General features: G+C 41.8%; 1 protein-coding gene across 2 annotated transcripts; it reads right to left on the minus strand.

Moving 5' to 3' along the window:
- Nucleotides 1-63: 63 nt before the first annotated feature.
- Nucleotides 64-20,406, minus strand: cap2 (cyclase associated actin cytoskeleton regulatory protein 2). 2 transcript variants are annotated; one of them, XM_040121568.1, is made up of 13 exons: nt 20,147-20,406; nt 15,965-16,092; nt 15,736-15,836; nt 14,042-14,119; nt 6,999-7,142; nt 5,954-6,039; nt 5,665-5,770; nt 2,711-2,903; nt 2,053-2,216; nt 1,735-1,858; nt 1,557-1,639; nt 1,137-1,277; nt 64-999 (listed from the first exon to the last, which is right to left on the minus strand). In XM_040121568.1, exons 2-13 carry the CDS (start codon nt 16,080-16,082, stop codon nt 916-918), a joined length of 1,422 nt encoding a protein of 473 aa, XP_039977502.1. In that variant the 5' UTR covers nt 16,083-16,092; nt 20,147-20,406; the 3' UTR covers nt 64-915. The 2 variants fall into 2 exon arrangements, with proteins under 2 accessions (XP_039977502.1, XP_039977503.1); XM_040121569.1 differs by lacking the exon at nt 20,147-20,406 and adding an exon at nt 16,787-16,821.
- Between the last annotated feature and the right edge of the window lie 656 nt (nt 20,407-21,062).

The raw sequence follows: 21,062 nt of genomic DNA on the forward strand, positions 1-21,062 counted from the left end.
AATAAAGAGACTGGGAAGTGCTCAAGTGTAAAGTTACCACTACTGTCAGTATTTTAAGGCAAACAAGAAATTAGTAGCCAAGTACCTGGTTAATTATTTTGATCAGTTGGTTTCATGTATGCAGCAGAACCATCATTCATTACTGCATGTATTAAGCACTAGCAAGACAGACAGCATCTGGCATTAATTCAAAATATACTGAACATTGTTGCATAAACTTCACTCACTAGGTGAAACAGTATTACATGACTACCATGCACTATACACATTTAAAGAGGTAATTAAAATACATTTGATTAGATAGAAATGTGATCGAATAGACCTACACTTGACTCTTGAGTTATTGTTGTCTGCCTGGCCACTGAATTGAAGCTGTATGTTCACGTTATGTACTCTAGCTTTTTCTGTTAAATAGGTTTACTACTGCTGGGGTCTAATTTGTGCTTTAGCTCTCATACAATGAAACAACAGTGAATGTGGATACGGTACAGACAAAATCATGGTAATCTAGAAACCTAAAATCCCATTATCTTCGAAATATTTTCTCTAATGATGAGAAACCTTATAAGATTGCTTAGATTTCAACAGCTACATATTGTCACATAAATGCCTTTATTCCCATGGCACAGAAATGTAAGAGGTGGTAAAATATACCAGATTGGTGTGATCAAACTTTAGATATCCATTTATTCTGTGGGGATGTGTTTTGTAGGATGGGAAAATCAACTTATTGAATGGTTCATTTAAATTAAAGGCTTCACCTTCATGAAGCAACAATTACAGCAGCAGCGACTGGACCTATAATGTGTGTTAGAAAATCCCTTTTATATCTTTGAAATTTAATATAGTCGGGGGTACAGAAAGAAAGATATATTTTTATAAATTTAATGGTGGTGGTCAAGATGAAGCATCAAATCAGCCTGCGATCTCAGTGGGTTCTGTCACCAGTTTGGACCCGTCCCAAACAGTCTTGAACTGCTCCGGGACTGGAAACTCCCTCTGTAAAACAACCAAGAAGATTACAGAAAACACACACATGAAAACTTTAGGGGAAAAAAAAAACCACACACAGTCAGAAGTCAATAAAGAGAGCCAACATAGTCTCTCTCGCCTTGGTCCTTATCTCAGGCACTTACATAATCGTCTCCTTCAGGTATCAGGATGTTCATCTCAGAGCTCTTGGCACTGACAATGTCACAGTTCAGTGAGTCCTTACTCAGGTAGACCTGACAGCCCTCTGTCTTGTTGATGGAAAGAGTGGGAACTGTTCCCAACACCTGCAGCAGAAAGATACATAGGTCTCAATTACTGACCTGTATCTGTGGCACAATTTGCACAAACACGATAAACAAACAGAAGTGATTCCAATGCTGTTTTCACACAGGATAAGACAAATATATCTGGCACCTGCGAGCTGAAGATAAAATGAAGATAAAACCCAGATGAAGCCTGCATTCAAAGCAATTTATAAATGCACGACTAAAATAAAGTCGATAAAAATTCCTATATGTTACCAGTATTAAAATGTGAAAGATGAGAGCCATGACGCTCTTTACCTGTATCTGAATTGCCTTGGAGTTGATGATCTCTACAATCCCAACCACATTCTCAAAAACCAGACCCAGCTTCTTACAGTTGTCTGGGGAGAGTGAGCACGTGTGGAATAAGGACAATTATAATGAGAAATTATGAATGTCAACCCAAAAGCAATATCTCCAGTTTGAGGCTGCTCACCTATGATGATGGAGTTAATTTTGCCCTTAATCTGCAAGGTGGAGTTGTTACAACTGAAGACGTAGACCACTTGTTTTAGCTCCGTCTCCTCAATCAGCAGGTTGTGATTCTGCTCGAAGTTTTCCTGCAATAACAAGGGGAACAGATTCAATCAATAACCCGACATATTGTTTCAAATGTGATTGGCTGATGTCAGTGGAGTAAAAGTTTGGGATAGAGGCTAAATGAATATTTTTACAAGTTTGACCCCCACCATATAAAAAATAGCGTCTTCCTTTGGAAATAATCCCTGAAAGATGAACTAAACGTTTCACGTACCACCCTCCATTTCTTCCCCTCCAGCTCCAGAAGAGGGGGTCTTTTCTGGACAGCTGCTCTCGGTGAGTTCACAGTCCCCGAGGACTTGGTTTTGGTCTTTGCTGCTTGAGAGCGCAGATTTGGGTTCTTATGGGTCTTCTGGTCATCTGATACATGCTTCAAACCTAAAGATACAGAGGAATTATACATGCACATGCAGGATTTTAGAAAACGTTGAAGTCACCTGTCTCAATTCCCCCGGCACTACCCCACCAACCAATATCAAAATTTTCGGAGTATTTAAAAAAATAATTTCACAGTTCAATTCAGTGTTTTGTAAACTGCATCTCGCTACATGATGGTTTAATTCCTGTGGAAAACACCTATTTTGATTTTATTTAATTTATTTAGTTTGTTGCCTAACCACAGTCATATTTTAAGGTCTTTACTTATGTATATATAAATATATGTATTTCTTGTTGACAAATTATTATTGTATCATTGTAATGTCTATATTTCAGCGAAGGTAGCAATGGTACATTTATACCATAGTACTACATAAAGTTAGTTCACCTGAACAGACACATCACTCCTGTGGACATCGTGAGGACTGAGCATAAGACAGGAGGTAAGTGTAAAGAGTGATGTCCTCTGCTCTCAGGCCCTTGAGTGAACCCACCTTTGGTGATGTCCATGCCCTGGTTGAGCTGAGCAAACAGCGCTGAGTGCTGGGCCGCTGCACTGCCCGCCTGAGACTGGGGGTCATCGTCCGTGAAGACCGGAGGTGGGCCAGGGGGACGAGGGGGAGGTGGGGGACAGGGAGCGCTAGGGGCGGTGGGGGGGTCAAAGAGAGGGGGAGGAGCAATGGGGCCCTGGCGAGAGAGAGGGGGGGAGCACATTTTAGATACCAACATTGTAGTCCGCGATTGTGAGCTTTTCATGAGAGAAAACACAGACGTGACAGGTGTTTTGTGGATAACAGCTGTAGTAATAAGGATTTCCAGCAGGAGGAGTATTGCACAAGAAATATATTAAAGCTTTGTGGCCGTATTGATGACTTTTTACTCTGGTCTACATCTGATGTGAAAGACCAGGGTGTGTGATTGTGTTCTGAGGACATGTAGAACACAAGAGGTTTTAACAAATACATAGATGATGAGGAAGCATTTTTATTTTTTTATTTTATTTTTGCCTTTAAGGTTGCTAAAACCCATCATGTCAGCTGTTTTATCAAAAAAAAAAAAAAGCCAAGTATTCTCTGGTTCCAGTTTCTTAAATGTGGGGATATGCTGCTTTTCAGTGTTTTATATCATTGCAAATTAAATATATTTGTACCGTTGATCCGTCAAAACAACGCAGTTGAGGATGTCACCTGGGATCATTTTTAATCACTCTCCAACATTTCATAGACTAAACAATTAATCACTGAAAATAATCACTTGTTGCTGCCCTAGCGTGAACAATCTTTCTTACAGTAAAACTGAACAGACATCTATCGACTGCTACTTGGGGGGAAAAGCAGGCACACGCACACGCACATGCACGCTCACACACACACAAACACAAACACACTTGCTGTCGGAAGGTCTTGCACAGCTGCCAGAGACAGACAAGCACACACACACACCTATCACAGGGGTTCAGAGGGTTGAACTGTCACTTTATACACTTCTGAGTACAGCTGAGACTACTTGACCTTTGACACGAGGAACATGTGTCGTGCATATCATAGATGAACAATGCAGACCTGTTACACTAAACAGTTTAGTGCATACCACTGGATTAGACCCAGCGTTTGTGTGTGTGTGTGTTTGTGTGTGTGCTAATGGCTGTAAAACTGTCTGACTGCTTCTTTGTGTTCATGACTGCTTGTATGTATGTGTGTACACAAACATGCAACGAAAAATAACTTTTTTGTTGAGGTGTTTTTTGTCCCTTTTTCTAGATTTTGAAGGGTATTTTGTAATTTTTTTTTTGGCTGACAACAATTTATATCCCTGGGATGTGTTTCATTCAAAATCCTCATATACAGAAACTATGACAATCAAGCAGCTTTAGACTTGAGCTGAAAATGATTAATCGAGTAGTCGCTTACAAGCAAGAAGTGAGACATTCAATACGGACAACCCCAATCAGCAGAGGCAATTTGTTTTTAATTTCAGTAATGTTTCATTCAATATTTAACATCTTCTCGCCCTGAGTCTGGTCTGAGGAATTAATGTAATTCAGTAGTTTGTGTGTGTAAAGCCACCTCCATATGTCAGCCTGAGCATGTCAGAGTATAAGCGTGTCACTAAACGCCTATCTGAGCAGCAGATGACGGCTGCGTTGAAGGGGGACCAGCCCTGCAGTTTAGGTTACGGCGTAGGCTGTATGTGTACACAGGCCCTTTGTCGGGGCTCTTCTGTGAAGAAAACCTCCATTCAAGTAAACCCTGAGGACCACCTGTTAGTACCATACACTCCCATCCTTGTACGTACACACACACTGTGTCTCTCGTACACACTTCAGCTCTGTCGTCTGACAGCAGGGGCAACAGCTGACACACACAGCCACTGCAGGCTCTCAAGTTTCTGCATGTAGAAAACACACATGTGAGCACAGTTGTTGGACATTATTTTCAATTTAGGTTTTAATCTAGTCATCTGATGTTAAAGGAACAGTTCAACATTTTGGGAAATGCAAATATTTGCTTTCTTGCCGAGCGCTACATGAGAAGATTGATACCACTGTCATGTCTGGTGAAAAATTAAGGTAGAGACAGGAGACAGTTAGCTTAGCTTAGTATTAAGACTGGAAACGGGGGGAAACAGCTAGTCAGGTTCTGTCTAAGCTTACATGCTGCCGGCTGAAGTTTCATATTTAGTGCACAGACGTGAGAGTCGCATCAGTCTTCTCATCCCAAATGACCAGCTATTCCTTTAAAAAAAGAAACTGCAGCACAAATTTCTCAAAAAGTGTGCTTTTGTGACTTCATGTCTGGCTTTCAGAGGCCAAATTTTAACACAGCCAGCTTTCCCTAAGTGAATAAAGATGAGAGAAACCCTTGTAACTGACAGGAGAAAGAGGTCAAGTGTGCATTGAAGGATTTGGTTTCGAGCCGCTGTAATCTCTGGGATCTAGTGAGTGTGAGTGCAGAGAAGTCCCCGAGCAGATATCCATAAACAGAAGTGAGTGTGGGAGTGACAGGGGTTTTGTGAGCTCTGTGGAGAACCAGCGGGGTGCAGCCACTGAGGAGAAGCTCCTTCATTCATTCATGTTCTCGGCAGAGGTTTATGTAACCGGTGGCTCCATAACTAAAAATGGAAGTGTACGCAAAACTAAGAGTTAATTTGAGCTCCGATATAAAAATATCAAGGCCTGTGAATGGAAACTAAATGAAAACACAGCTAAGATAATAAACAAGTTGTTATAGGAGTGATTTCTTGTTTTCAGGCAAATGTGTTGGTGACTTTGAGAGAAGAGCTGGATGCTGGCTGGAGGGCCAAGAGCAAACACGTTTCACTTTTACATCCTCATTCTTATAGGAGGGGAAAAAAATTGTTTTAATAATAATTTTAAAAAACTATTACATTTTGGCTGTTTAATTTGAAAAGCATAAACAAACAGAAAATATTATGCTTCTGTACTCACACACTTGCTCCACACCAGTCCGGTGGTGTGGTGCTGTTTGATGAAGGACTGCATCTCGGTCCAGATTGACAGGTAGGAGCGCACCCAGTCCACGTGGCGCCTGTCACTAAGAGTAAGAGTAATACATTTTGCTCAGAGCTTCAACAGGTTCATGTGACCCTGATCTATTAGAGTTAATTAAATATCCTTGACATGTACTTTAATGGGCTGAGAGTATAGTCACTCCCACAAACATTTCTGGTTTATTCTCTGTGATTACATGTTCATGCACGATAATGCATGTATTTACGTTTCCTTGTAGTTCTTCAGCACTCTGTTGGTGTAGAAGGTGGCGGCATCGTTCATCTCCTTCACATAGGGACCCGGCTTCTGACTCTGAGAAAGATGAAAGTTCATTAGAAACACTCAATGTGAGGTCAAAAAAGTTTTGGGAATGTACCCACTATCTATCAGTAGATTTGTCTTCATTTGAAAGTAAAAAGCAGAAGAGCCCAGAAGGGCATCTTGGACTTAAAGGTTGGACATGTTTGATAAGCCCTGTGGGGAACAGTGCCCTCCTGACAGCAACTTACACTTACCAGTGGTGCCAAAGTTTTTTTAAATTTTTTTTTTATTTAATAACTCAAGAGGAGGGATTTTGACCTTAATGTAACTGATTTTCACCCGAAAACTCGGAGGGAGATATTTTGTGCTAATGGGAAACAGTGACTGATAAGAAGGAAGACAGAGAGACAAATATTGTGTGTAGAAAGACGGACAAACATGGTAGGCTGAGTTTATTTAAAGTTCTCTGTCTATCTGCAACATTACTATAGTTTCTATGTATTTCATTTTAGTTTTTGCATAATTACACTTACGGTTTAGACTTGGATTTCTGGTATAGTTTTATGTTAAATAGTATTTTTCATAAATAGTCAGTTGTACTTTTTATTCCAACATAGATTGTGTTTAATGAGTTTATATAGCTGATCAAAGCATTTGTTGCTTGAGGTTTCTCTCTTTGTTTCTGCAGCATTAAACTCCAAACAATTCATGGTTATTACTTTCTGTTTCCTTCGAACCATAAAGGATTAAAAGATCTTCATGTGCATTATTTTTAATTTAAGGAAATGTGGATGTTTCTTCCATGCTTATGTTTTACTTAAAGTCTTAGTTTTGGATATTATCCTTGAGTAAGTTTGTGGTTGTGCGGTCATCTGTTTATATATATATGTCTACTGTATGTGTGTGTGTCCTTGTGTGCCTATATGCTGATACGCACCCTGGGATGTGTATTATCTTGTATGCGCTGTGTCTTTGTATGCATGAGAGAGCGCAATTGTTGTATTCCTTACCACAGCGACCCAGCCTAGTGCGGGGATGCTCTCACTGACGGCTGACAGGTGGTTGAAGAGGTTGCTGCCGCGGTTTCGTTCTCTGAAGTTCTGAATCTCCTGGATGTGATCCGAGATTGGCTTCAGCAGGTCATGAAGCTCCGTCTACAGGAGAAGGAGGGAGGAGGGAGGTACAGCAGAGGGGAAAAGGAAGAGATGCCGGTGAAAGAGGATGAAAAAGGTGAGGGAGGGTGTATGGAGACTGGGAGTGTGAGTCCTGTAAACATCATAGTACATTTAAATCAAATCTTAAATAACCTTGATGGCTAGATAACCACCCTTCTTTAGCTAAACATGACAGTCTCTTTTACATGCAGAATTCTTTTCAACATGTTTCAGATACTTTTGATTTTGTAACCCCCGCGCTGTTTCCCCTGCCCATCCATACCCTGCCTGCTCTCACCACCCACCAGTATTTCCTAAACTATGCTACAGGATAATAGCTAATTTTATTAGCCTGAGGGAACACAGCTTTTCCATTGGAACTTCCAGATCTCAGCTACAGTATAGCTTGGCTCCCAGCTCCCAGCTCCCAAACCCCCCCGTCGCTCCGTTCCTACAAACATTCCTTGGTTCATGGGGAGATCCCTCTGGCCTTGTAAGGCATACCGCTCCTCCAGTGTTTACAGTTTACCTATCACACATGCGCCTGCACACACATGGATTCAGGAACACGATGTTTCATTGGGGAATTGTTGCCCCAGCTTTCTTGTTTTGATCTGCAGTGAACTGGATGCTATGTGAAACATTTACTGGTAATGAGCTGTGACAAAATTGTTGCTTTATACAAGTGGGAAGTTGAAGACTACACTGCAGGACACTGCGCCAGTATTGAAGTAGCTGGTTCATTATAAAGAGAAAATGTAGTTTCTTTGATAATTTTTGTTTATATAAATAACATACTCTTGGTATAATGTAATGTAATGTGTATGGTTTATCCCACAGCCCGCCAGTTCATTTGTGTGTGTGTATGTCAGTGCACATAAACATATCTCATTCTATTTTTGTGTATTCCTTGGTAAAATATACGTAGATGTAGGTGTGTACAGTATGTCTGTCGCTGTAAATTTAAGCTTGCGTGCAAAGGAGCAATAGAAACAGAAGTAAACTCTCTCCTTTTTTTTGTAACAAATTCTTCCTTCAATCAGAGGCACATGATCTCCCCAAGCAGAGATAGACGCTCCTTTCTCTGCTCCTCCAGCTGCTTTTATTCTCACTAAATCCAGCTAATATCTGCCCGTGAAGCAGCGTATATCTCCCCTGTCCAGAACAGATACCACAATACAGCAAATAGGGATGTACCGTCTTTGCTGCGTGGGAATGTAGGAGGGATTGACAGTAAAGAACTCATGAAAAAACAGCTAACCATGGCAAAAAACTTTTCTCCATCCTATTTCAATTTGCAGCTTATTATTTCCATATATAGTATTTATGCACTTACTCATTTCACTCCAGTCTTTCCTATCTATATGAAAACTAATCCGCTGCAAAGGCATTACCAGAAAATGTGCTTGTGTATCAAAAGTGATGCAGAAGTTGTGCAGAACGGCCCCTTTCAGAGTGTTACATTGTTATGGTGTAGGATTATTATTTCAGACGCATTAACACATAAGCAGCATTTTAATGTTGCTGGTCAGGGTGAAGCTAATTTAACTTTTAAATGCTGGCTAGTTTACTCTATAATGATGCATCATTCAAACTCATCATGGGATCTGAATCTAAAATATTAATCTGCAAAGTATCTAGTAAGTATATCTGTCAAGTAAATGAAGGGGAGTAAAAAGCCTACATGACTCCTTCAAGTATAGAAACATAAAAAGAAATTTTTCAAATACAGGACAGGTACCCACAATTTGTACTTGTGTACAGTATTTATGTAAATGTTACTTTTACAACTAAAACTAATGTGAATATAATATCAAAGTGACTGCATTCATTTGAGCCATCTTGCTCTCGCTACATTACAATGTCATCATGGCTCCATACATCACTGGAAGTTTGACTTGTATTCTGTGAGTCAGGGCATAGGTCAGAGTGTGGACTTCCCCTCACTCAGTCAAGCTGCACAGTGTAGAAAGAGACAGAAATATGAAAGAGAATGACTGGAGGGCGCAGAGAGGAGTAACCTAAACGGTCCGGCAATTTTCCGAGTTGGCATCGAGTCAGAGCAGCAGCCAGAGTCAACTTTCCATGTAAGACCCTTCAGCAGTTTGCCAACTCAGGAACTGTTAACATTTCTGAAAATCTTCTACTACAATGTTTAAGGGAAAAGAAGCAGCTACGTTCCTAAGCACAAATTAAACTACATTGGTCTTGAATATGGCAGTGTTGTACTAAGAAGCTGCTGAGAAGCTCTGACTACCTCAGGAATTATATTGTGGGAAAAATCAAATCCAGAACACAAACAAGCAAACATGATGTCATGAAAATGTAAATTTGAAAGTTTGCAATAAAACAGCTTTAAACTGAATTAACTGAATATTTCCAGGTGTTTCCGCCTACAGCGATGCACAAGTAAAGTGGTATTCAACAGGTACATAAACATACTAGGCTGGCACTCAGACGAGCACGGACCTCTGCCAAGGCCAGTGTCAAACAACATACACCAGAGTTCAGGGAAAAAAGAAAATCCACTTCATAGTATATGATCCAGATCTGCCCCAAAATTTAAAAGATTCTTCCTCGCGCCATTCCCCATCCCTCCATCAAGTTTGGTGGAAATCGGTTCAGTAGTTTTTGCATTATCCTGCTGACAAATAAACAAACAGACAGACAGACAGACATAACCTCCTTGACGGAGGAGATAAATCATTAGCACTGAATCCTCAAGCTCAACCACCAGTGACCAAATCAGTAGGTTTTTGCATTGGAGCTCCTTCCACTGGAGACAGGTCACCCCTGATCTAGCATATTAAAGGAGTAGTTTGACATTTTGGGAAAAATGCTATTAGCTTTCCTGCCAAGAGTTAGACGAGACAATTGATACCACTCACATGTCTGTGCACTAAATATGAAGCTACAACCAGCAGCTGGATAGCTCAGCTTAGGACAAAGAGTGGAAACAGGAGGGAGCAGCTAGTCTGGCTCTGTCCAAAGGCAACGAAAATCTGCCTACCAGCACCTTTAAAGCTCACTAACAAACACACATTTCCTTTGTTTTGTTTGTACAAAAACCAAAGTGTTATTTCATGCCGTGATTGAAATAGCTAAACTTTGGGCCGAGCTAGCTGCATGAGGCTAGTGCTAGCACACAGTTAGCTAAGAGCAGTAAGAGCAGTTTCGTATTTACTGCACAGACATAGACTAAACTAAAGCAGCTCCTTAAACTCGGAACTATGAAATGTGACCGCTCACTGATGTGCTTTTGACTATATAGTGATAGTGACAATGATAATCTCTGAACTGAGCTGAACAAAACAACTGAAATCAGCAAAGTAATTTATAATCTCTTCTGATACTCAGTCAGATATCAGTCTACCGTAAAACATATTTCTCTAAATTCAAAAGTGCTTATAGCTACATGGACAAAAAGACACCTGGGGCAGAGATGTGGACTGTAGAAGTGGTGAACGCAGACAGAAAGAGAACTAACCGACAAAAGGATCAAAAGCTTCGGTTCACATTATTTGATGGGCAGTGAATGAGCTCAGTGTGTTACAATAGCACAGCGTCCAAGGCCTTGACTTCCTATACCAGCACTGGATCAAAGGTAGAGAGTGGAGGGTGACAACTGGAGAACAGCTGTAGGAGGGTTTTTAACACTGTAAAAGACACACACGCACACACACGCATGCGCACACGCACGTGCGCGCGCGCGCACACACACACACACACACACACACACACACACATTGAGTTAACAGGCCAACCTCAGGTCACATGAGAGAGTGAGAGCAAAAGAAAGTAAAGCTCTCCCTCTTTCTCTTTGTCTCACACTCTATCTAACTCTCTCTCACACACATACACACACACACACACACACACACACACACACACACACACACACACACACTGACAACAGGCTCAAATATAGAACATGCCCATAAAAAGTCAGAGAGCACAACAGGGCTGTGCTGAAGAGAAAGGCCAGAAGTTTGTGAGCTGTGTGTGTGTGTGTGTGTGTGTGTGTGTGTGTGTGTGTGTGTGTGTGTGTGTGTGTGTTTGTATAGGGAGGGGGGGGCACTGGCTAGAGTCACACACACTTTTCTTCCTCTGCCTGACCTGTTTGGAGGACTACAGATATAGACATGAATGAGGGAGGTCGACAGATGTGTGTGTCTGTGTGTGTGTTTTCGAAGTGTTATTGTGAAGAGGGTTTGTACTGAAGATTTCTGTGTGTGCAGGAATTCAGTGTGTGTCTATGAGTGTATTTAAAGGTTTGTGGGTCATGCTGACTGTATGGAGACCTGATGTCCTTAGCTAGCCTCAGTTTGAGAAGACATTAGATTTTTTGGTAGGCATTTCCCTTAATCTGAATCTGAAACAAAATACTGGGGTTTTACATCCTTATATATGAAGTTAAATTAGTATCTACGACTGTGCTGGCAAGTAAAACTTTTAAAAAACATAAAAAGTTGGTTATATCGTTATCATTCATTAGTTAGACTTTGACAGCGCTACTGGGACTAATGATGCCTTTTTTGTCATATTAGAGAGAAGCAGAGCACGGATCTCTTCAGCTACCTCAGCTACCGCCAAGGTGAAGGCAGAGGGGAAACAGCCTTTAGGAGTTGTAGTAATTACGAGTTCCCGACTTGTAAATAGTGTTCACCCAAGTTGTAATTATGACTGGGAAACAAATTTTCGGAAAGTGCTGATATATCAGATTTGGTGTACAATAATACTGCCAGAAAGCTCGAACAAATATGGAGGCCTGACATCAGCCACTGTTCATCCTTTAACATAATTAAAGCCAAATTGAGAGGATATAGTGCTATATTTTCAATGTACTGTATTTGTAACCCATACATGAAAATTTTGCAATGATAAAACTGTCTTTAGTTGTCCTGTGATGTGAAAGCTCACTTTCTTATGTCTACCATCCATCCCATATGACATGAACATGGCATAAGTCTCTGTGGCAACGTAATGCAAGGCCTGCCTGGCACTGCCTTATTTAACCTGTATTGTTGCGGGACTTTACACGGTCTAAACTCAAGACATGAATGTTGTTGTTTTTAAGTCGCAAGTCAAGTCACGGGGTTTGGGGAATGAAGTGAAGTCCAAGTGTCAAATCTCAAGTCTAAAGCTTTGGTGGAAACTCATTTAGTTTAAAATATTGACAAGAACAAAAAACAGTATCATGTTTCAAATGTTCAAAAGACTGGCATTGACATTGTTGGGGTAATGATTGATAAAGGGACAGGACTTAATGGGAGTTAATTAAGTCCGCCCCCTCCTTTCCATGTTTTGTTTTGGATTTACCCAGTTATGGCGAATTTCATCTCCACTTCCCTCACATCTCTCTCCTCCCTGTCACCCCACCCCTCTCCTGGGTCAGTCCCTCTCTCTCTGTAAAGCCCTCGCTCTTTCCTTGTTTGCATTTCTGACAATCACTGAACGCTCTTTTCACCGCCTCTCAACCAATGACCTGACAGATAGGGAGTAATCACTTCCTGGTAGGCTCTGTGGACCCTGTAACACATACACAGACGCACACACGCACACATACACACACACACACACACACACACACACACACACACACACACACACACACACACACACACACACACAACACAAACAGAAGGCCAATGGGATGATATCATATTGGCTCTCAAACACACACACGGCTTTCTCTCCCACCCCCTTTTCTCTATACGTGAACATGTTGGGAATGTGTTGTATTAGCGTTTTCTTAGTCAAAGAGCAGGGTAATCCCTCTGTGAACAGCCCGGCCTGCTGGGGAACACAGGAGGGGAGGACACAGACTGACACACAGGACTCTGATACAGTTCATTTCGTTGTGAGGCTGCTGTTAAATGTGAAACATTTGATGCACTTTGTATCTGAATTTCACCAGAACTGCACTGTGGTTCATCCAGTGCAATTAAATGCAAAAGTTCAGTTTGCTTAGCTGTTTCTCAGTCAGCAGAAACACAAAGAAAGCAGCAGCCAATCAAAACTGATGGTGTTGGGTCACATGGTACAATTATTTCCATTACCCTCAGCTGGGTGCTAATAAAACCAACTGTAAACAACAATAACAGCAGTGAGACAATATGTGATTTTACATTAATTGCTAATGACATGATGGCTGGCAAACCTGAGTTCTGCCGCTAATAGCAAACCGTTGAATAACTTTACTAATGTCTGCATGCAACTGGCAACCAAAGCTGGAACGTACTGCATAGTTTTCTGGGAGGGGAGGGCATTTTGTGCCTTTATTGGAGAGTCTACAATGGAAAGATGATAGGAAATGTGGAGAAACAGATGGAGAATGACACGCAACAAAGGTCCCCGGCCAGACTCAAAACGTGGATGCTGCAGTTCATGGTCAACTCCTTAAAGGCTTAGGCCACCAGGGTGCCAACTGTATTGTTTTATTCGTTAGTCTAGGCCTCAGAGTTAAGCAGAAAGTGTCAGGCGTAACTGCCACATTGGCATATGATGTGGAGTAGTGGTTTCAAGATCTCTTTTTTTGGTCCTAAATCTGATATCGTTAAGTTATATTTGGAAAACATTTGAGGTATTATTTAGCAAAAAAACACAGACATTATAGTTTTAATTTAAGCCAAATACCTTAAAAAGTAGTTGGCTTCTCTTCAGCCTTTTACTTTTGCAAACTTGTTTATATTATCCAATACATCTTAATAATGTAATCACTAGCATACACAGGTATAGTCCAAATTTGTACCAACTTTTCTGAAAATATTCCAGACAACCATTTAAACCTAATAACATTTGCAACTGTTGCAATCGTAATCACAAAGTCACAGTGGACCTAATGTGGTTCCACTTATTAGCCATCCGGGGGTTTGCATGGTAATTTTCGGCTGTTGTACCTGTGCAGGTTCCTGGTGTGTGGCAGCCATTTTGAGGAAAGTTCTCTGAGTCTGCAGGGCATTGTTCACCATTTCCGCCTGTGGGTCATAAAGGGTCAGAGTCAGATAGGTGAGGATATTAATACACGTAGCACAGCACATTTTATGGAATACACTAAGCAACATGTTACTATATTGTGCATACTGAATATGGACAAAGTTGCAGTTCCCAGAAAAGAAAAGGTTTTATATGGTTTTCTCCCAGTTTCTTCGTACTTTGCCAGTGTATTCTCATGCCTGTTGAACTATAGCCAGTAAATCTGTCTGTATTGCACATACAAAAGCAAGTATACAAAACACACACACTCAGAGTTTGGGTTAGTCCCAGCCAGCCGTGTCCTCTGTGTGTGTGTGTGTGTGTGTGTGTGTGTGTGTGTGTGTGTGTGTGTGTGTGTGTGTGTGTGTGTGTGTGTGTATGTGTTTGAGACCTCCAGTTGCGGGCCAAGGGAACCACCAGGGAGGCTTTGTCCATAAAAGGAGCTCTACAAACGTGAAGAAACTACCTCTGGCTCTCGCTCACACACTCCCACTCCACAACCCGTGTGGTGATGGGACACAGAGATAGAAATCTTCTTCTTCCCTCTTTTTTTTTTTTTTTTTCATTTCAGGGTTATTTCTTTCTAACCGCCTTTACTCCTCAGTTCTGGAGAACTCCCTTTTGTTTTGGATTTATTCCAAGGATATAACAAAGCTATTATGCCAGCTGGTTTATCACAAAACACACTTACAGTCCTCCAAGGAGTACAGGTCATTACCAAATAGGAAAAGGTACTCCACTGACAGTTTGATAAATGAATGTAAGGTCAAAGTTCAATCATACTCCCATCCTTGGCTTTGTAGAGGACAGGAAACCTTTGCTATCATACACACACATGCACTCACTGCCTGGTTTCTACCTTTTGATCAGGGACCTCCCATACGCACTCATTACTATCCTTCCAGAACCGTGCATATCTAAGTAGGATCTGGAGGTGGACAATCCTGTTTGTTTCTAAATCTACTGTACGTCCAATGAAATAAAGGCTGGCAGACAGAGGATGCACTTGCTGCTCTCCCTTTAGAAAAGAGCTCAATAGAAAGACAGATATCATGCTCTATGGAAATGAGAAGATATTCCCTAAATCTCAGTTTATTTGGTAATTAAATTAAATCAAATTGATGAATTCTCAAAATCATTGGCAACTTCTTGAGTGTGACAAGGGGTTTCATGAAGCGCAACCTTACACTTCAATTAAATCTTGGAGTTAAAGGGGTACTCACAACATATTAGTATTGCACTGTCTCTAAGTTGAGGGACTTGTAAGAGACAGATTTTAAAAAAGAAACAGTACTTTTCACGAAGAGTAAACTGAGCTTATGGTGTAAAATTGGTGAAGCGCCCCTTTAAAGCATGATTAATAGTTGCTTTTGTGAGTAATAGACTGACAAGCATGCCTCACTTTAACTTCAGATCATTATGACAGCAGCTGTGGCGACATCTGTCTCCAACAGCTGGTGCAGCGTGTGTGTGAGTATGTATTTACGAAGTGTGCCCGGACAGGTGTGTGTCTACAAGTGATTCATGGTCCATCAGCCAGCTTTTGCGTAGAATGGGGAGATTTTGTATACTGAATATTTGGGGTTGAACATTTGTCCCGCACACATGAATCACTCACATGCTTCTCCACCTCGCTTCCTATGGCTCGGCTGTTGTTCAGGTAGTCTGACACTGGACCTCTCAGTAGCATGTCGAAGGCCTCCACACACTGAGACAGACCTAAAAACACAGGGGTAAATCGCTGCTTGTTTGATGCATAAATGCGTCCCCTGCCTTGTTAACTCGTTAGCTTGTTTTTTTCTGTCCGCGGAACCTCTGAGTCAAGCAATCTTTAAGCACAGACTTGCCTTCATCAATGCCGTTGACGCAGCCCCCGTTAGCCATGCCATTGGGCGCCTGCATGGTGACGGACATCTGCTCCAGGCGAGTCACAGCTCGCTCCAGCCGCTGCATTAAACCTTCCATGGTGACAAACCTAGAAAACAAAAGTGGGAATTGTTTGGCTGCACTCACGCACATCTTCCTGATCTCAGGCTGATGATTCGTTTTGTGATATTGTTTTACTCTATTGATCCCAAAAACATCATGATCGAGTCCTGAGTAGAGAACCTGGAGCCAGGACAGACTCACTATCCAACTCTCCCAGTCTGCTGCTTCTTGTTTTTCAGAACACTGGACCATGTCAGCAGCAAAGAGTCAAACTAAATGTATCCAATGTGGTGAGGTTTATATGAACACTGTCTCTGTTTGAGCTGTCTGGCCCTCTGCCACAGTCACAACCTCTGCCATGAACACATGAACGTATCACACAATTGGATTAAAAGAGGGACAGAGACTGGAGCCAAGCTGAGTGGAAAGTCAGAGAGTTATTCAGTACAGTAAACAAAATGAAAAAGGGTCCTGGGAAAGTACTTGTTAGATAGTGCAGTATATTAATTTAGTAGGTAGAGAAGATACAAACAAGTTTTCTGTATCTCTCGGCTAATGGATAAACCATGAGATCCACTGATATTTTAAACACTGAGAAAAGAGAAAGTGCTTCCTTACATTTTAGAAATGTTATACAACCAGAACAGAGCTTAAACCTACAATTAGCAATGTAGGGTAAAGCTACTAATATATATCCTCAGATGCAGATCTCCTGTAAGGGAAAGCGGGACTTCACTGACCTCGGGTGGTCACCTGACGATGTTTCCACATGTTCGCACAAACAACTCCTGTTAGAAATGAGACACTTGGGGGAGGGACGCTGGCACAAGGATGTATGCATTGATTGGATTGCAACAGCATTTGTGTGACGTCAATGATCACACAGACGGTACCCAGATGCAGCTGCAATGCTCAGAGAGTACAGACAAGCCTGGCTAAGTTGATATGTAAACAAATATCCAGCTGTAACCGAATGCCACTGAAATACATTCGAGATAGCAGCACAGTCCACACTGTATCTCCCTCTTTAACACTGACCAGCCATATTCCTCACCATGAGGCAAAGAAAGCCTGTTTCCAATATTTATTAGTCAGCAGAAGGGAATTCAATCCAGCAACCCACTGCATGTTTACACAAACCTCTGCTAGGTAACATGCACTTCCTAATCTGACACCTACTACCTCTGTGTTCAACATACATCCAGTGGTGTGAGTTATAGAGGGTTTTATTTGCTTTACAAGATGATCAATTGAAAAAAACACCAGACGGTTCTGCATAAATATGGCAGCTAGCTACACTATGTGGGCTGGATGGTGTCTTCTGTCTGTAATCTTTGTAAATTATGTCTGGTATTTATGTGCTATGAGCAGCAAACATGTCCTGATGGGCGTCATCGGGTCATCTCTCTGGAGAAATCTCTCGCTGGTGCCAGATGCCTGTCGCAGGACTCAGCTGCTATTCCTGCTCTCTGGGTCACAGCAGCTCTTGGGCAAGAACTGAAACCTGGAGAGCTGGATGTGGATTGATAACAAGTGTGCAACAACTCAGATATGAACCAACAATGTCCACTCTGCTCCAGGAAATGTGCGTGGATCAAGTGGGATCAGGTTTATTTTTGGAGCCTTAGCAATTTATTATTATTTGTTGTTTCTGTGCCACTTGGCACCAAGGATTTATAGCTAATTGGTTTTTATTTCTGTGTCATGCCAAACATTTGGCCTGCTTCATATGGAGATTTAGGGCTGAAATTGTGCTTACCAGTGCCTTATTAATGATCTATAAAGCACTGGTAAATGATTTATTAATCAATTATGAAGCTATTAGTTACAGCTTGTAAACTTTACTAGTAAAGGGTTCCTTACTAGAGAGTTGTGCTCTGTGGTGCTGTGGCCACAGATAAAGCTGTATTCTTGAAAGTTTTTGAAAATGTCATTTTATCAGAGCCCCCACATTTAGTTGGTCAGTTGATTAGTTGATCGTCAGAAAAGTAATCTGTAATAATTGATTAATCATTTCAGATATTTTTAGAGCAAAAGTGACAAAGATTTTGAAGGATGTCGCCTTGGACTCTGAGAAATCATGGTGGACAGTTTTCATTTTGCAGTGTTTTAAAGACAAAATGATACATTGACTGATGGAGAAAATAATGGGCAAATGAATCTATAATGAAAAGAGTCATTCGTTGCAGCCCTATGGTTACGGCTCTAATTTTCTAACAGAAGCCAAAGAGTTAACTACTATATTTGTTCAAGTCCAAAACACTTCACTTAATCACTGCCGAGCTCAACAGCAATCTCAAACTTTGTTAGAAAACCTAGACACCGAGGCAGTCAGCATCTGCACTGACTGTATTGTTAACCAGCCAAACTCTCCATGGCAATGCAAAGACACCGCCAATGATGCTCTTTTAACTTTTCATATAGACTTAATTTATTCGCCCCATCACAGAAACTCAATGAGAAACAGCTGGTGTGAGTTAAACTCTGCTGGCTGCATCAGAAACAAATTTCTGTGGCACAAAGTCTCAGAACTACCAGAGAAACAAACAAAAAAAAAATGTTGCAGTCCCTTACAGTAGGTATTATTCATCCTCCTATAATTTTCAGTTGTACTATGTCGACACTGGTAGTGTTTACTGCAGCCTCCACTATATGAACACATTCCTCCCTCTGTTCTTCCAGACAGGTGGGCCAGAACGCCTGACACATAAAGACCCCAGACCCAAACCAACAGCTGAGAAAGCGCACATGTTACTGCAGTGGAAAGATATTACTGACTTCACCCTGACCCGCACGTGTCTCCTGAACCCTGTGGTCTGGTATCTGATCTTTGGGGCTATATTGGGCAACCGCCTGGAGTTTGCTGCTACGGGCCTACTGTAAGATATTCTAATGTAGGTCTCAAAGTCCTGTGCTGTACTATTGGGGGAACCTTGGATAAAATACATCTTGGTAAATAATTGTTTGATTGGAATAGCGTTTACTCTGCAGTCCTGGTAATTTTATCATCTACAAAAAATTTGTTGTGGCATCTTGGTTTTGATTTTAAAATGCTGTCATTGGAAATGACCAAAATACATCATTTTTTTTGTTGTTGCTTTAAATAACTGAAAGTGGGCTTATCAGGTATTGAGGCATTTAATTGAACTAAAATAAAACTAAATCTAGTGTGGTTAATAGTCAATAAAGAAAAGCTAGGAAATCCGTGTGTCATGTGATTAAGGTCCCAGTGATTAAGCAGAGCATTTATTTTTGGGCTTATGAGGCAGTTAATCATGTAATAATAATGAAAAAAAAAAATCAATAGTTAAGGTAACAATCTCAACTCAAGGTCCATTTAGTAGATGTTCTTGGACTTTTGATCATATTACATGATCTTTATTAGCAGATGGATTCATTCTGAGCACTTCGGGCCCTTCCCATCTATGTTGTCTTAAGAGTTTGGTGAAAAGGTAAGTGAAGTTTAACTAGAGCTTGACTCAACTTTCAACCCAACATGGAGGGGATGTGGCATAATCGAAAGCTCCAAAAGCTACTAAATGGACCCTGAGGGGAGACTGTTTTGTGAACTGGTGTTTGGGTTGAAAATGAACTTTTAATGTCAAAAAATCCACAGCCCACAATCTATAATCTATAACATTCATAGGCTGTTTGAGGCTCGTTATGGCTTATTACAGGTGGCTCATCGCGCAGGCTCGCACAGGCCAATGATCACTCTGCATAAGAAACATGACATGGCAACTGGCACGCTGACAGGAATTTCGCCGCCCCCCAAATCTGATGCTTCATGGTCCCGTACCACAGTATCACCGTTACTCCAGAAGGCAAACGAAAGTAAACAAAGAAACAAACAAACAAACTGACAAACTGTTCACAGTCAATACAGGGCGCTCTCACGTTGCGCCAATGCCGTGCCAAAATGTAGGAACGCATGGCGCACAGGGAGCAGGTGAAGATGACTGTGTTTGGACATTTCGGCGCAGACCTCGCACATCCCTGTCAGACACCGCTACTGCAGGACTGTATCCTCTCCGCCCCAGCCCGAAAACCGACTAAACTTGACATTCAGGTGAAAACTGGTCAACAGAGAGACAGCTTACCTCCCTCCTCTGATCCGCAGTCAGTTTCCGTGGGGCTGTTTTGTTGTGCCTGTCAATGTCCCGGGACGGACTCGTGGCTGTGGGCTGTCGCCGTGCGCGGTCCCCTCCTGCCTCCCTGCCCCGTCACTCCGCTGCGCACAGCCCCGGGACTCTTCCGGGATGTCCTAATTAAGCAACACGGTGAGCCCGGGAGCCACACAGCGTGGAGAGAACCCGGACCGTGACTCAGTGCCGCAGTATCTCCCCCGCGGAGGACGGACATTCACCTCGCAGGCAACATGGCAGGCTCAGAGAGCCCTGCTAAAAATAGACGACTGATTGACGCCGTGGCAAAGACTTCTGCACGGGTCTTTCCTGGGGGAAATGGACCTTTACTTGCAGGAGAGTCGTCGTCATCATCATCAACATCATCGCAGAGTCCAAGGGAGTGAAATCAGGCCCGGGTCTGACAGGCCAACTTAGAATTCCCCCTTTCCAAATCCTCCCTTAATGTGAGAACTGCACTGTTTATATCAAACTACTGATGAAGGTTTTACATCCTGGATGCTTAATAAATCAGCAGGCACACAATCCAATAATGCATCCGCCATAGACCAAGTTTAAAGGGGTACGCAGCTGATTTAGTGTCAAGCTTTCATAAACTTGTGGGATTTGAGATCGACAGATTTAAAAAATGTGGCCAAGATCGGTGCAGCAGGGGCCAAGATATTCTGACTTTAAGTCCCTAGGAATGGGCCAAGCTCCAAAAACACTTGAGCCTACACTTCCCATGATGCAACTTGACCGCCTCTTTTGTCAAGCTGCATTCGTGCAGTATGAGCAGAAGGGGACGAGACGTGTAATCCTGCCTGGGAGTGTTCATGCATTATTTCAAGATGGTTACTGCCACCGCTAACCTCGTAGTCACCAGATAATC

Source organism: Xiphias gladius, chromosome 24 (assembly GCF_016859285.1).
Source record: "Xiphias gladius isolate SHS-SW01 ecotype Sanya breed wild chromosome 24, ASM1685928v1, whole genome shotgun sequence".
NCBI classification, from domain to species: domain Eukaryota; kingdom Metazoa; phylum Chordata; class Actinopteri; order Istiophoriformes; family Xiphiidae; genus Xiphias; species Xiphias gladius.